The sequence below is a fragment of the Salmo salar genome, chromosome 11 (genome assembly GCF_965601325.2).
Source record: "Salmo salar chromosome 11, fSalSal1, whole genome shotgun sequence".
In the NCBI taxonomy this organism is placed as follows: Eukaryota; Metazoa; Chordata; class Actinopteri; order Salmoniformes; family Salmonidae; genus Salmo; species Salmo salar.
Window position 1 is genome coordinate 38,393,123 of NC_138301.1, and position 14,107 is coordinate 38,407,229.

The 14,107-nt window shown below is 45.3% G+C and overlaps 1 protein-coding gene across 1 annotated transcript in view; it reads left to right on the top strand.

Annotated features, from left to right (window-relative positions):
* Positions 1 to 1,143: 1,143 nt before the first annotated feature.
* LOC106593346 (leucine-rich repeat serine/threonine-protein kinase 1) overlaps positions 1,144 to 14,107 on the top strand; it is a 108,164-nt gene continuing 95,200 nt past the window's right edge. Inside the window, exons 1-2 of the mRNA XM_045689475.2 lie at positions 1,144 to 1,368; positions 2,409 to 2,632. Coding sequence (XP_045545431.2) covers positions 2,527 to 2,632 — 106 coding nt within the window. The 5' untranslated portion in view covers positions 1,144 to 1,368; positions 2,409 to 2,526. The remainder of the gene's footprint in view (positions 1,369 to 2,408; positions 2,633 to 14,107) is intronic.

Consider the following 14,107-nt stretch of genomic DNA (forward strand, 5'->3'; position numbering starts at 1 on the left):
TTGAGCATGTTTGGGATGCTCTAGATCAAAGTGTATGACAGCATGTTCCAGTTCCAGCCAATATCCAGGAACTTTGCTCAGCCATTGAAGAGGAGTGGGACAACATTCCATAGGCCACAATCAACAGCCTATTCAACTCTATGCAAAGGAGATGTGTTGCGCTGCATTAGGCAAATGGTGGTCACATCAGATACTGATTGGTTTTCTGATCCATGCCCCTACCTTTTTTAGGGTATATGTGACCAACAGATGCATATCTGTATTCCCAGTCATGTGAAATCCATAAATGAGGGCCAAGTGAATTTATTTCAATTGACTGATTTCCTTATATGAACCGTAACTCAGTAAAATCTTATAAATTGTTGCATGTTGCTTTTATATTTTTGTTCAGTATGTATTGTTGGCTAATTGACAGAGGCGCTGTCCATTCAGCACCATGTCACGGAGCTCCACTAAGCCTACCTGTACGGAGACGCTGTCCATTCAGCACCATGTCACGGAGCTCCACTAAGCCCACCTGTACGGAGACGCCTTCCATTCAGCGGTTCTGAATCACGGGCACGGCCTTAACTCACTTTAAAAAGTCATGTGTAGATTTTCCTTTTGTATTTTGTGATTTTCGTCTTTCTTTGGTCGAGTTTTTTGTCTTCATGCGTCCTTGTCGATTGTAGGCCTGATGTAGGCTACTATAGCTTTTATTTCAATGCATCTGTAGGATTTATCTGGCGTAGTTTGTGTTAGTGGTCAGCTGTTTTATGCACTGGTTGCTTTCAACTTGATGTCCGCATTTGAAGTTGGGATTGTTGTGACTTGATAGCGTGTATTATGCATCTATTTTGCATCTATTTCATGTTGACTGTTTGCGCGGTTCCACACGTAATTTAGTCAATTCATGATGAGGTTGAGTAGTGGTTGACATTATAGCCTACAGGCAGTTCCACAGACTTTAAAACAAATAGTACAATGATAATTAATGCCTGAGGTCATTTGTATTAGTTTGAGCTGTTCTCCAAAATAGCATTTTAGAGTTGAAAAATGACGTAGAAATGCAGTAAATGAGCTTCATCCATAGATTTAGCAGAGCTAATGCAACTGGGACAGTAGCCTACAGTCATTGTAGGCTATTCCCATTTCCGGGTTATGAGACAGACAGCGTGGTAGACAGCATCACAGGCTGGAAGTGTTTGGTTTGATGAAATCAGGAAGTTGACGTTTTTCCTTTGCGATCCGTGCTTGTGAGTGTTCCTTGGGCTATTTTGTCTTCAGTTAAACTTTCACTTGTGGATGTATCGAAGTGTAGCCTGTTCAATGCTTTAGAAGCGCAAAATCAGTACCATTCGACAGTGCATGAACACTGCGGACAATGCGGTGAGTAAAAATTCCTTATCAACTACACTCATTAACGAGCAACAAGTGCGCACGTTTCGCAAACAAATGTGTCTACTTGCTGTCACTGGACGCACGTTTGGCACGTTTCAGAGTTTATAAGCCTAATAAAGTAAACTTGTTAAAGAATCAACACCATGAACATAGTGTGTGGTTTTAAAGATGTGGCATGTGTAAACCAAAGTGAATTAACTGAAGTGTGTGTTCAAGGCCGACAGAAATAGTAACGTCTCTGTTTTTATAGTTATGGCTGTAGGCTAGTGTGTGTTCAAGGCCGACAGAAATAGTAACGTCTCTGTTTTTATAGTTATGGCTGTAGGCTAGTGTGTGTTCAAGGCCGACAGAAATAGTAACGTCTCTGTTTTTATAGTTATGGCTGTAGGCTAGTGTGTGTTCAAGGCCGACAGAAATAGTAACGTCTGTTTTTTACAGAGATTATTTCAAAATACAAATCCACTAAATTAGGCAACTGTGTCTGGGTGGGTATAATTTGTGGAACGGGGTGGGTATAATTTGTGGAACGGGGTGGGTATAATTTGTGGAACGGGGTGGGTATAATTTGTGGAACGGGGTGGGTATAATTTGTGGAACGGGGTGGGTATAATTTGTGGAACGTTCCAACAGGAATCTGTTCCAAGAACGTTGTAAAGTACAAGGATGTCAACAAAACAACCCATTCAAAGTAGCAGGATCAATTCACCTAGCTATGTTTATTGTATATGGTCAGAAACAATAACACAAGAGAAGTCATAAAAGTTGTAGTATAAAGCTTCTCCTACTAGACACAAGTACATTATTCTAATTAAGGCATCTCGACAACTATAGTTGTAAATGTTGGGTGGCAATTTGTGTATCCATTAACTTGTTATGCAATGTGAGTGTGTGACTGCTTTCACTTTCTCAAGATCAAACCTCTGCCTGCCTGCCTGCCTGCCTGCCTGCCTGCCTGCCTGCCTGCCTGCCTGCCTGCCTGTGTTTTTGCAGGGCTCTGACTAATCCCTCTGTCCTCCCTCCTACCACAGCCCATCTCTGACCAGGGTCTTCCACCACACCAGTGACTCAGACTGGGACCAGTCCCACTGACCACCACCTCCCTGTACTGGTGCCAGTTCAGTCCTGCCCTGCTGTGGAGGAGGAGGCATGTCCTACTGGTCAGTAGGCCTCTCCAAGGCCACTGGAGACACACAGAGCAACAACATGGAGGAACAAGACAAACATGATCTTGAACAAGATCTTGAACAAGATGGTGAGAGAATTCACTTTTATTGTATTGTACTTATCTCAATTAGTCTTTTCCTTGTTCCTTACATTCTTTCTCCTTGCCTCCTTCTCAAGCGTATTGGAGGAGAATGTCCAAGGTCCCTCCCATCAGACCTTTAGAGAAGGATATGAGTAGAAAGAATGCAAGGAATCACAGAAAGACGGCTTGATAATGAGCCATAGGCTAGTTAGTGTTTTCCCTGGTTGTGGTTAGGACTGGAACATTCTTTGTGTGTCTGTGTGTTTCCAGTTCAACCCTCTGCCAAAGTCCTGTGTCACTGTGTCTTGTTGCAGTACTGCTGACAATGTAGCGTTGTTCAATGCATGACCAGTGTGGCTCTCAGGCTACTGTTGAAACATAGATATACTGTATCAATTTGTGTGTGTCCACATTTTACTATACTAGTAAACCAAATAAAATTCAGAGAAGTGAGGACATTTCGCCGGTCCTCACTTGTAAAAAGGCTATTCAGGGGGTATGGAAAATATGATTTAACATTTTTTTACCCCCTTTTCGTGGTATCCAATTGTTAGTAGTTACTGTCTTGTCTCATCGCTGCACGGACTCGGGAGAGGCGAAGGTCGAGAGTCCTCCGAAACACAACCCAACCGCACTGCTTCTTGACACAACGCGCATCCAACCCGGAAGCTAGCCGCACCAATGTGTCGGAGGAAACACCGTACCCCTAGCGACCTGGTCAGCGTGCACCGCGCCCGGCCCGCCACAGGAGTCGCTACCGGCCAAACCCTCCCTAACCCGGACGACGCTGGGCCAATTGTGCACCGCCCCATGGGTCCCGGTCGCGGCCGGCTGCGACAGAGCCTGGACTCGAACCCAGAATCTCTTGCAGTACAGCTAGCACTGCGATGCAGAGCCTTAGACCACTGAGCCACCCGGGAGGCTGGAAAATATGTTTTTGAATGGGAATCAATTGTTGGTCCCCAAAGTCCTCACAAGTTTAGTTAGACATTGCTGTGTGTGTGAGACAAGAGTTCAGTTAGTTGGTCTAGGCACCTTGGTTGGACTGGGAGCTGGCATCAGACAACATTATTATCATACTGTTTTTACTATTTTTATTTTTCTATGTTTTTGTTTTGTTTATTGTGGGTATTTTTGTTGTTAAACTTCATTGTTGGTTAAGGGCTTGTAATTGATTATCCCCTTTAGATACTGTGTTCTGTTAGACTGCTCCCAGATCTGTTTGTGCCATTGGCATAACAATCACCATAGGAGTTGTCAAGACGGCACAAACAGATCTGGGATCAGGCTACTGTTCCGTGGCAGTCGGAGACGTTTTGACTGTGAACCAGCAGATTCAGAATCGGTGAGGCTCATCTGTGTCTGAGTGTCGGCTGCTTAAATATAGAAGACAGAACTGAAACAACACCACTGGGTTCAGTCAAGAGGAGTGGTGGCAGCAGCACTACTGTATCCTATGCTGCTACTGAAGTCACTGCAGCACCGTCTGAAATGACCTTTTATAGTTATGGGTCCTGGTCAAAAGTAGGGCACTATCCATAGGGAATAGGGTGCCATTTTGGACGCACACTATGTAAATATACTGTAAATTCTCTGTGGAAGAATTGACACCATGTTTTCATTCAGAAGGACATTTTCTCGTCTCATAACATGTTTTTAAATCATATTGATTGTGGAATTTGAAACTTTGACATTTAGATGGTTCATAAAATTGCTTGTTGGTAGTTGATGTGTGGAACAGCAAAATCAGTGTCTAGAAGGGCAACTTTTTCTTACTCAGTACCAGTAGCAGATGTGATAGACCACATATAGGTTGTGAGAGTATGAAAAATGGCGTGTGTGAGAGAGAGAATGAAAGCGCATGTGTGGGAGAGAGAGAGAGACTCTCTTCCTCTGTCGCCCACTCCCCTTTCTCTCTCTCTGTCTCTCTTCCACTCCTCTCTCTCTCGCTCTCTCTTCCACTCCCCTTTCTCTTTCTCTCTCTCCCCGTTCTCTCTCTCTCTTCCACTCCCCTTTCTCTCCCTCTCTCTCTCTCTCTTCCACTCCCCTTTCTCTCCCTCTCTCTCTCTCTCTTCCACTCCCCTTTCTCTCCCTCTCTCTCTCTCTTCCACTCCCCTTTCTCTCTCTCTCCCCTTTCTCTCTCTCTCTCCCCTTTCACTCTCTCTCTCTTCCACTCCCCTTTCTCTCTCCCTCTCTGTCTCTCTTCCACTCCCTTTTCATTCTCGCTCCCTCTCTCTCTTCCCCTCCCCTTTCTCTTTCTCTCTCTTCCACTCCCCTTTCTCTCTCCCTCTCCCCTTTCTCTCTCCCTGTCTCTCTCTGTCTCTCTTTTCCTCTCTCTGAGGCTGTGTGCTAAGTGAAGTCCTCCCCAGTCAGGGCCCTCTATCCTTGGGGAAGCAGGCAGAGAAGAGAGGTAGAGGGTTGGGTTACACTCTGCAGGGATGGGTGGTGGGGGGTAGAGATCGATAGGGGATAAAGACTGAGAGACAGAGACATATCATCATTACCTTTTCTTTAGGACACTCCGGGAGGAGTCGGGATGGAGGGAGACTGGTGGCTGGGGCTGCCAAACAAAGAAGCATCATCCACCCCCCATTCCCCCCCCCCTCTCTGACACTAGCTCTGAGTGCAGCCAGCCAGCTAGCCAGCCACAGCCAGGGAGGTAGAGGGAGGGATGCAGAGAGAGCCATCGGCCATGCAGACAGGCTAGAGAGAGGATCCTTGGATACATTACTCACTACAGAGGAAGGAGGAAAAGGCTATATGAGAAAAGGAACAAGCGATCTGAATGCCATGGGGAGATGGGAGAAAAGAGAAGGGTCCAGTCTCATAGTATGAACAGGTATGCTACAGGACATGTGGCTGATGCCCTAGCCCAGAGTAACACTGTATACTGTAGTATGAACAGGTATGCTACAGGACATGTGGCTGATGCCCTAGCCCAGAGTAACACTGTATACTGTAGTATGAACAGGTATGCTACAGGACATGTGGCTGATGCCCTAGCCCAGAGTAACACTGTATACTGTAGTATGAACAGGTATGCTACAGGACATGTGGCTGATGCCCTAGCCCAGAGTAACACTGTATACTGTAGTATGAACAGGTATGCTACAGGACATGTGGCTGATGCCCTAGCCCAGAGTAACACTGTATACTGTAGTATGAACAGGTATGCTACAGGACATGTGGCTGATGCCCTAGCCCAGAGTAACACTGTATACTGTAGTATGAACAGGTATGCTACAGGACATGTGGCTGATGCCCTAGCCCAGAGTAACACTGTATACTGTAGTATGAACAGGTATGCTACAGGACATGTGGCTGATGCCCTAGCCCAGAGTAACACTGTATACTGTAGTATGAACAGGTATGCTACAGGACATGTGGCTGATGCCCTAGCCCAGAGTAACACTGTATACTGTAGTATGAACAGGTATGCTACAGGACATGTGGCTGATGCCCTAGCCCAGAGTAACACTGTATACTGTAGTATGAACAGGTATGCTACAGGACATGTGGCTGATGCCCTAGCCCAGAGTAACACTGTACACTGTAGTCACTGTGTAGCCTATGTAGCTAACTGGGTGAATAGTCTTGTTTACAGTCTGGAGCATGTGTACAGGGCATGTTGTTGTACGTGTGGCTAAAGCTAATGCTACATCAGATTAGTGGTACATCTGTGGGGTTTAATGTACTTTAGCTGTGATTGACGCTAGTGTTAGCCTGTAGGATCTGATTGTTTACCGGTGCAGCTGTGTGTAATGTAGGCTCGTAAAGGCATGTTTTTCATTCAGAGAGAGATGGGGACCCTGAACATTTAATATTCTCTCTGACTGGGTTTCGGGAAATCTCTTTTTATGCTTGTGGCTATACACTTTGGACCTGTTGATTGATTGTTTGATTTAATATTTAGCATTGGGGGAAAATATATATACATCCCTATATTAGGGTCGAGGTTCATTTCAATTGTCATTTTCAAGAGTCGTGACGTCGTCATTTAGTAACATATTGGTTTTTCACTTTACTTCCTGAATTGACTGAGTTGAAAAGGAATCAACCCTAACCCTGCTATCTGTATACATACAGTATTTAACTTTGATCTAAACTGCAGTACATGCTTTTGGATAGAAGGACAGTAAATGCCAGATATTTGTCAGAATTCAGCCAGTGTTGGGGAGATCAATTGATTTGACTTGATTAAATCACTGACTATTTCATCAGTATTACAGTGTGAAGTGTTGCTATTGTTGTCTCTCCAGGCTTAATTGAAGGTATCAACAACACCGAAACAACCGTCTTTCATCTGTTCTAGAGTAGGTGCTGAGCCCATCACATATCAACTAACTAGGTTATTGTATGTAAAGTAGGCTACAGCATTTTTAAACAAGACATTGAAGGCCTGATGGGAGTGTTTGGTATCTTGATAGAAAATCAAGGTGTCCTCTGAAATACTTTTGAAACATGGAAATCCTTCCATGGTGCTGGAACTGTAGCTCTCAAAAGAAACATCTCCATATGTTGATTATCTTGATCTTTATTGATCATCAATGCCATTGGGCATCTTTGCCCTTTGTGTATAGATGGTGCCTTAAATTGTCATCTCTACATTACACTCTGACAGTTCCAGGTTTCCCTTCAAAAATACTTGATTTATCTCAATGGGGCTTCCTGGTTAAATACTGTATCTTAATAATACATCACAGTGGTACAGGGATATATGGGAGACTACAACATAAACTCCTGCACTGATTTAATAACGGAAATGAATGTGACGGAGTTTATTGGGTTTATACCTTTAAATCTACTTACCTCGGGGTGAACAAGGACAGAAGGGTGGAGGAAAATCTTTTGAAATGGAATGCAGCCCAAGGAGGGTTCCCCTCCTGTCCAATCACAGAAATGAAAGGATTAAGGATCTTGCTACACAGAATGAGCCAATCAATCAGCAGATTACTGAGATTACTGTCACTCTGCAGACAATGCATCCCGATAGTAATGAGAGACACACACTGATCCAATGACCAGCCCAGTCTCTATGGGGACGGTTGTATGTCCCTGTGCATCCACAGTGACTTATTCAAATGCATTTAATCTTTATTGAGACAGGAAGTCCCTTGGCTTAACACCTCTTCAATGCAGTAAAGGTAAGATTTCCTTAAAGCTAGAATCTGCATTTGTTGAAAAAGCTCTGCTTTTCACCCCAGTGCCTTTTATGTTGATGAAACTAAAGAGAGGAGCGTCCGTGAAAAATATTCTGCTGTTCTGTCACGCTGTGATGTCGGAGGGGGAAAAAAAACTGTGTTCATTGTTTGAAGTAATTTGTTAGGTTTTTTTTGTTTCCTAAAGGGACGTGGCAGTTTCACCAAATACAGTGAAGGGAAAAAAGTATTTGATCCCCTGCTGATTTTGTACGTTTGCCCACTGACAAAGAAATGATCAGTCTATAATTTTAATGGTAGGTTTATTTGAACTGTGAGAGACAGAATACCAACAAAAAAATCCAGAAAAACGCATGTCAAAAATGTTATAAATTGATTTGCATTTTAATGAGGGAAATAAGTATTTGACCCCCTCTCAATCAGAAAGATTTCTGGCTCCCAGGTGTATTTTTATACAGGTAACGAGCTGAGATTAGGAGCACACTCAAGGGAGTGCTCCTAATCTCAGTTTGTTACCTGTATAAAAGACACCTGTCCGCAGAAGCAATCAATCAATCAGATTCCAAACTCCCCACCATGGCCAAGACCAAAGAGCTCTCCAAGGATGTCAGGGACAAGATTGTAGACCTACACAAGGCTGGAATGGGCTACAAGACCATCGCCAAGCAGCTTGGTGAGAAGGTGACAACAGTTGGTGCGATTATTTGCAAATGGAAGAAACACAAAATAACTGTCAATCTCCCTCGGCCTGGGGCTCCATGCAAGATCTCACCTCGTGGAGTTGCAATGATCATGAGAACGGTGAGGAATCAGCCCAGAACTACACGGGAGGATCTTGTCAATGATCTCAAGGCAGCTGGGACCATAGTCACCAAGAAAACAATTGGTAACACACTACGCCGTGAAGGACTGAAATCCTGCAGCGCCCGCAAGGTCCCCCTGCTCAAGAAAGCACATATACATGCCCGTCTGAAGTTTGCCAATGAATATCTGAATGATTCAGAGGACAACTGGGTGAAAGTGTTGTGGTCAGATGAGACCAAAATGGAGCTCTTTGGCATCAACTCAACTCGCCGTGTTTGGAGGAGGAGGAATGCTGCCTATGACGCCAAGAACACCATCCCCACCATCAAACATGGAGGTGGAAACATTATGCTTTGGGGGTGTTTTTCTGCTAAGGGGACAGGACAACTTCACCACATCAAAGGGACGATGGACGGGGCCATGTACCGTCAAATCTTGGGTGAGAACCTCCTTCCCTCAGCCAGGGCATTGAAAATGGGTCGTGGATGGGTATTCCAGCATGACAATGACCCAAAACACATGGCCAAGGCAACAAAGGAGTGGCTCAAGAAGAAGCACATTAAGGTCCTGGAGTGGCCTAGCCAGTCTCCAGACCTTAATGACTTGGAGAAGATCTGCAAAGAGGAGTGGGACAAAATCCCTCCTGAGATGTGTGCAAACCTGGTGGCCAACTACAAGAAACGTCTGACCTCTGTGATTGCCAACATGGGTTTTGCCACCAAGTACTAAGTCATGTTTTGCAGAGGGGTCAAATACTTATTTCCCTCATTAAAATGCAAATCATTTTATAACATTTTTGACATGCGTTTTTCTGGATTTTTTTGTTGTTATTCTGTCTCTCACTGTTCAAATAAACCTACCATTAAAATTATAGACTGATCATTTCTTTGTCAGTGGGCAAACGTACCAAATCAGCAGGGGATCAAATACTTTTTTCCCTCACTGTAGGTATTCTAGCTTTAATGAAAAGTAGAGCTGAGACACTGCCTGATCCAATACCCAATCTACTAACTAGGGTTACAACATTCACATCGCTTTCCCCAAATTCCCAGGGTTTTCAGAAATCCTAGTTGGAGAATTCTGTATTTCCTGCTTATTCCCTTCTGATTCTGGGAATCTTTTTACAGGGATTTCTGGAAAACCTGGGAGTTTTTGCAAGTCTAATTTTGCAAGTCTACCTACGCGTTCCTATAAGGGTCAGATTGTGTCATACACAGACAATAATATATCTGTTCTATATCTGTGACGTCATAGGCCTACATCTTTACCTATCAGGAAACATTCTGCACATTGTGATGTGATATTATGGGACACTTCCACTTCCCCACACTGATAACACATTTAGCTGGAGGAGGTGGTTAGGTGCGCTAGCTGTTCTTGTGTTTACTGTTGGTGATGGGCAGATTTAGGAGGGGGAGGACTTCCTTGTTGTTCTGTCTATCAGATGGACAGATTTAGGAGGGGGAGGACTTCCTTGTTGTTCTGTCTATCAGATGGGCAGATTTAGGAGGGGGAGGACTCTTCCTTGTTGTTCTGTCTATCAGATGGACAGATTTAGGAGGGGGAGGACTTCCTTGTTGTTCTGTCTATCAGATGGACAGATTTAGGAGGGGGAGGACTTCCTTGTTGTTCTGTCTATCAGATGGACAGATTTAGGAGGGGGAGGACTCTTCCTTGTTGTTCTGTCTATCAGATGGACAGATTTAGGAGGGGGAGGACTTCCTTGTTGTTCTGTCTATCAGATGGACAGATTTAGGAGGGGGAGGACTCTTCCTTGTTCTGTCTATCAGATGGGCAGATTTAGGAGGGGGAGGACTCTTCCTTGTTGTTCTGTCTATCAGATGGACAGATTTAGGAGGGGGAGGACTCTTCCTTGTTGTTCTGTCTATCAGATGGACAGATTTAGGAGGGGGAGGACTCTTCCTTGTTGTTCTGTCTATCAGATGGACAGATTTAGGAGGGGGAGGACTCTTCCTTGTTGTTCTGTCTATCAGATGGACAGATTTAGGAGGGGGAGGACTCTTCCTTGTTGTTCTGTCTATCAGATGGACAGATTTAGGAGGGGGAGGACTCTTCCTTGTTGTTCTGTCTATCAGATGGACAGATTTAGGAGGGGGAGGACTTCCTTGTTGTTCTGTCTATCAGATGGGCAGATTTAGGAGGGGGAGGACTCTTCCTTGTTGTTCTGTCTATCAGATGGACAGATTTAGGAGGGGGAGGACTCTTCCTTGTTCTGTCTATCAGATGGACAGATTTAGGAGGGGGAGGACTCTTCCTTGTTCTGTCTATCAGATGGACAGATTTAGGAGGGGGAGGACTCTTCCTTGTTGTTCTGTCTATCAGATGGGCAGATTTAGGAGGGGGAGGACTCTTCCTTGTTGTTCTGTCTATCAGATGGACAGATTTAGGAGGGGGAGGACTCTTCCTTGTTGTTCTGTCTATCAGATGGACAGATTTAGGAGGGGGAGGACTTCCTTGTTGTTCTGTCTATCAGATGGGCAGATTTAGGAGGGGGAGGACTCTTCCTTGTTGTTCTGTCTATCAGATGGGCAGATTTAGGAGGGGGAGGACTCTTCCTTGTTGTTCTGTCTATCAGATGGACAGATTTTAGGAGGGGGAGGACTCTTCCTTGTTGTTCTGTCTATCAGATGGGCAGATTTAGGAGGGGGAGGACTCTTCCTTGTTGTTCTGTCTATCAGATGGACAGATTTAGGAGGGGGAGGACTCTTCCTTGTTGTTCTGTCTATCAGATGGACAGATTTAGGAGGGGGAGGACTCTTCCTTGTTGTTCTGTCTATCAGATGGACAGATTTAGGAGGGGGAGGACTCTTCCTTGTTGTTCTGTCTATCAGATGGGCAGATTTAGGAGGGGGAGGACTCTTCCTTGTTGTTCTGTCTATCAGATGGACAGATTTAGGAGGGGGAGGACTCTTCCTTGTTGTGGCGTGTCCTGGTCTGTGCTCTGCTTTGCCCTTCAAGGTCTCTTCTCACACACACACACACACACAGACACACAGACTGGCCAGTAAGAGGACAGTATTGACGCATGGGGGTGCAGGCAGGTCTAATGGTTACAGTCCCTCTGGCTTTCTCATACAGCCTTTATAGCCCAGTCAGACTCTCACCGTCTCTCTCATACAGCCTTTATAGCCCAGTCAGACTCTCACCATATTAATTATACATACATATAGCAGCAGCAGCAGGCCCACATCAGAGGGCTGCAGAGATGCTCAGGACTGCAGAGATGCTCAGGACTGCAGAGATGCTCAGGGCTGCAGAGATGCTCAGGGCTGCAGAGATGCTCAGGGCTGCAGAGATGCTCAGGGCTGCAGAGATGCTCAGGGCTGCAGAGATGCTCAGGGCTGCAGAGATGCTCAGGGCTGCAGAGATGCTCAGGGCTGCAGGCACCCACAGGGCTGCAGGCACCCACAGGGTTACAGGGAGCCACAGGGTTACAGGGAGCCACAGGGTTACAGGGAGCCACAGGGTTACAGGCACCCACAGGGTTACAGGCACCCACAGGGTTACAGGGAGCCACAGGGTTTGCAGACAAACATGGTTACAGGGACTCGCATGGTTACAGGGACTCGCATGGTTACAGGGACTCGCATGGTTACAGGGACTCGCATGGTTACAGGGACTCGCATGGTTACAGGGACTCGCATGGTTACAGGGACTCGCATGGCTACAGTCTCTGAGTCTCTCTTAGAATTTCTCTTAGATCACATACAGGAATTGATCTTCTCAAGATAACCTCAGAAGCACATACATACATACATGCATGCATACATACATACATGCATACATACATACATACATGCATACATACGACCCTATATTGTCAATGCAAAGCCTAAAGAAAGGATTGGGTCACAGGTTCTGGGGAAGGGAGAGAGGGGGAATAGGTATATTGGTTCTGGAGAAGAGAGAGGGGGAATAGGTATATTGGTTCTGGAGAAGAGAGAGGGGGAATAGGTATATTGGTTCTGGAGAAGGGAGAAGAGAGAGGGGGAATAGGTATATTGGTTCTGGAGAAGGGAGAAGAGAGGGGGAATAGGTATATTGGTTCTGGAGAAGGGAGAAGAGAGGGGGAATAGGTATATTGGTTCTGGAGAAGGGAGAAGAGAGGGGGAATAGGTATATTGGTTCTGGAGAAGGGAGAAGAGAGGGGGAATAGGTATATTGGTTCTGGAGAAGGGAGAAGAGAGGGGGAATAGGTATATTGGTTCTGGAGAAGGGAGAAGAGAGGGGGAATAGGTATATTGGTTCTGGAGAAGGGAGAAGAGAGGGGGAATAGGTATATTGGTTCTGGAGAAGGGAGAAGAGAGGGGGAATAGGTATATTGGTTCTGGAGAAGGGAGAAGAGAGGGGGAATAGGTATATTGGTTCTGGAGAAGGGAGAAGAGAGGGGGAATAGGTATATTGGTTCTGGAGAAGGGAGAAGAGAGGGGGAATAGGTATATTGGTTCTGGAGAAGGGAGAAGAGAGGGGGAATAGGTATATGGGGGAAAAGTGTCATCCCAGTGGTAGAATAAGGAGCCATCATCAGAATTGATGGGTACTTCTCTGTTGTGTTGTAAGTGGATTCAAACCAATCCAGGGTTGTGTATATTAGGACACACAATGAGTGTTTCTTATTGGACAAGTCCAAGTAGTCCCTCCCTGTTTCAGTCTGTTTTCTTCTGGTGCCTAATTAACACGATCCATGCCTAGTCCTTTAAGGTCACTAACTCAGGTCAACTATATACTGGAGAAGTCTCTAGATACCAGGGCTGGGATTGATTCAATTCCAGTGCAGAGGATGAATGGACATGTTTGAATTGCCCATTGCTTTTCTATGTGGATTGTTCACCCCATGAACTGACCCACTGTGTGTATGAAGACCAGCACACTCAATTGATGTTCAATCAGGGCTTCTGAGCATCTAGGTAGAAATTATTACCACACTGAAACCACTGAAGTCAAGTAATACTGACCTGTATTGAGATATCAGTTCACTCTTTCCAAAGGCTGATAAACCTGGGGTTTATTCATTAGTGCAAACTGACGTTTTCGAATGAACATGAGAGCTTCTTATTGGGTGAGTGTGTGTGTGTGTGTGTGTGTGTGTGTGTGTGTGTGTGTGTGTGTGTGTTCGCTCCAAGCGCCAACACTAGTCCAGTATCCAGAGAGTAGGTAGACTATGTTTTCAGTCCTGATGGAACCTCCTGCCTGCCTCCCTGTGTCTCACACCCTCTGGTAACCACGTAGTCTTTAGAGCCTGCTCCTGGAGAGAGAGAGAGAGAGACTGCATTCTTTAGCAGGGTGACCTATTTCCTACTTGCCACCGGTGCTCTGCGCACGCCTACTCCCCCAATATTCTGTTACTGTGTTAGACTGCAGCTGGTCTGATCTAATGGAAGTATGTTCCGCTTCTCCTCTCTTCTCTGTCTGCTCCTCTCTTCTCTGTCTGCTCCTCTCTTCTCTGTCTGCTCCTCTCTTCTTCTCTCTTCTCTGTTCCTTGTCTTCTTCTCTGTCT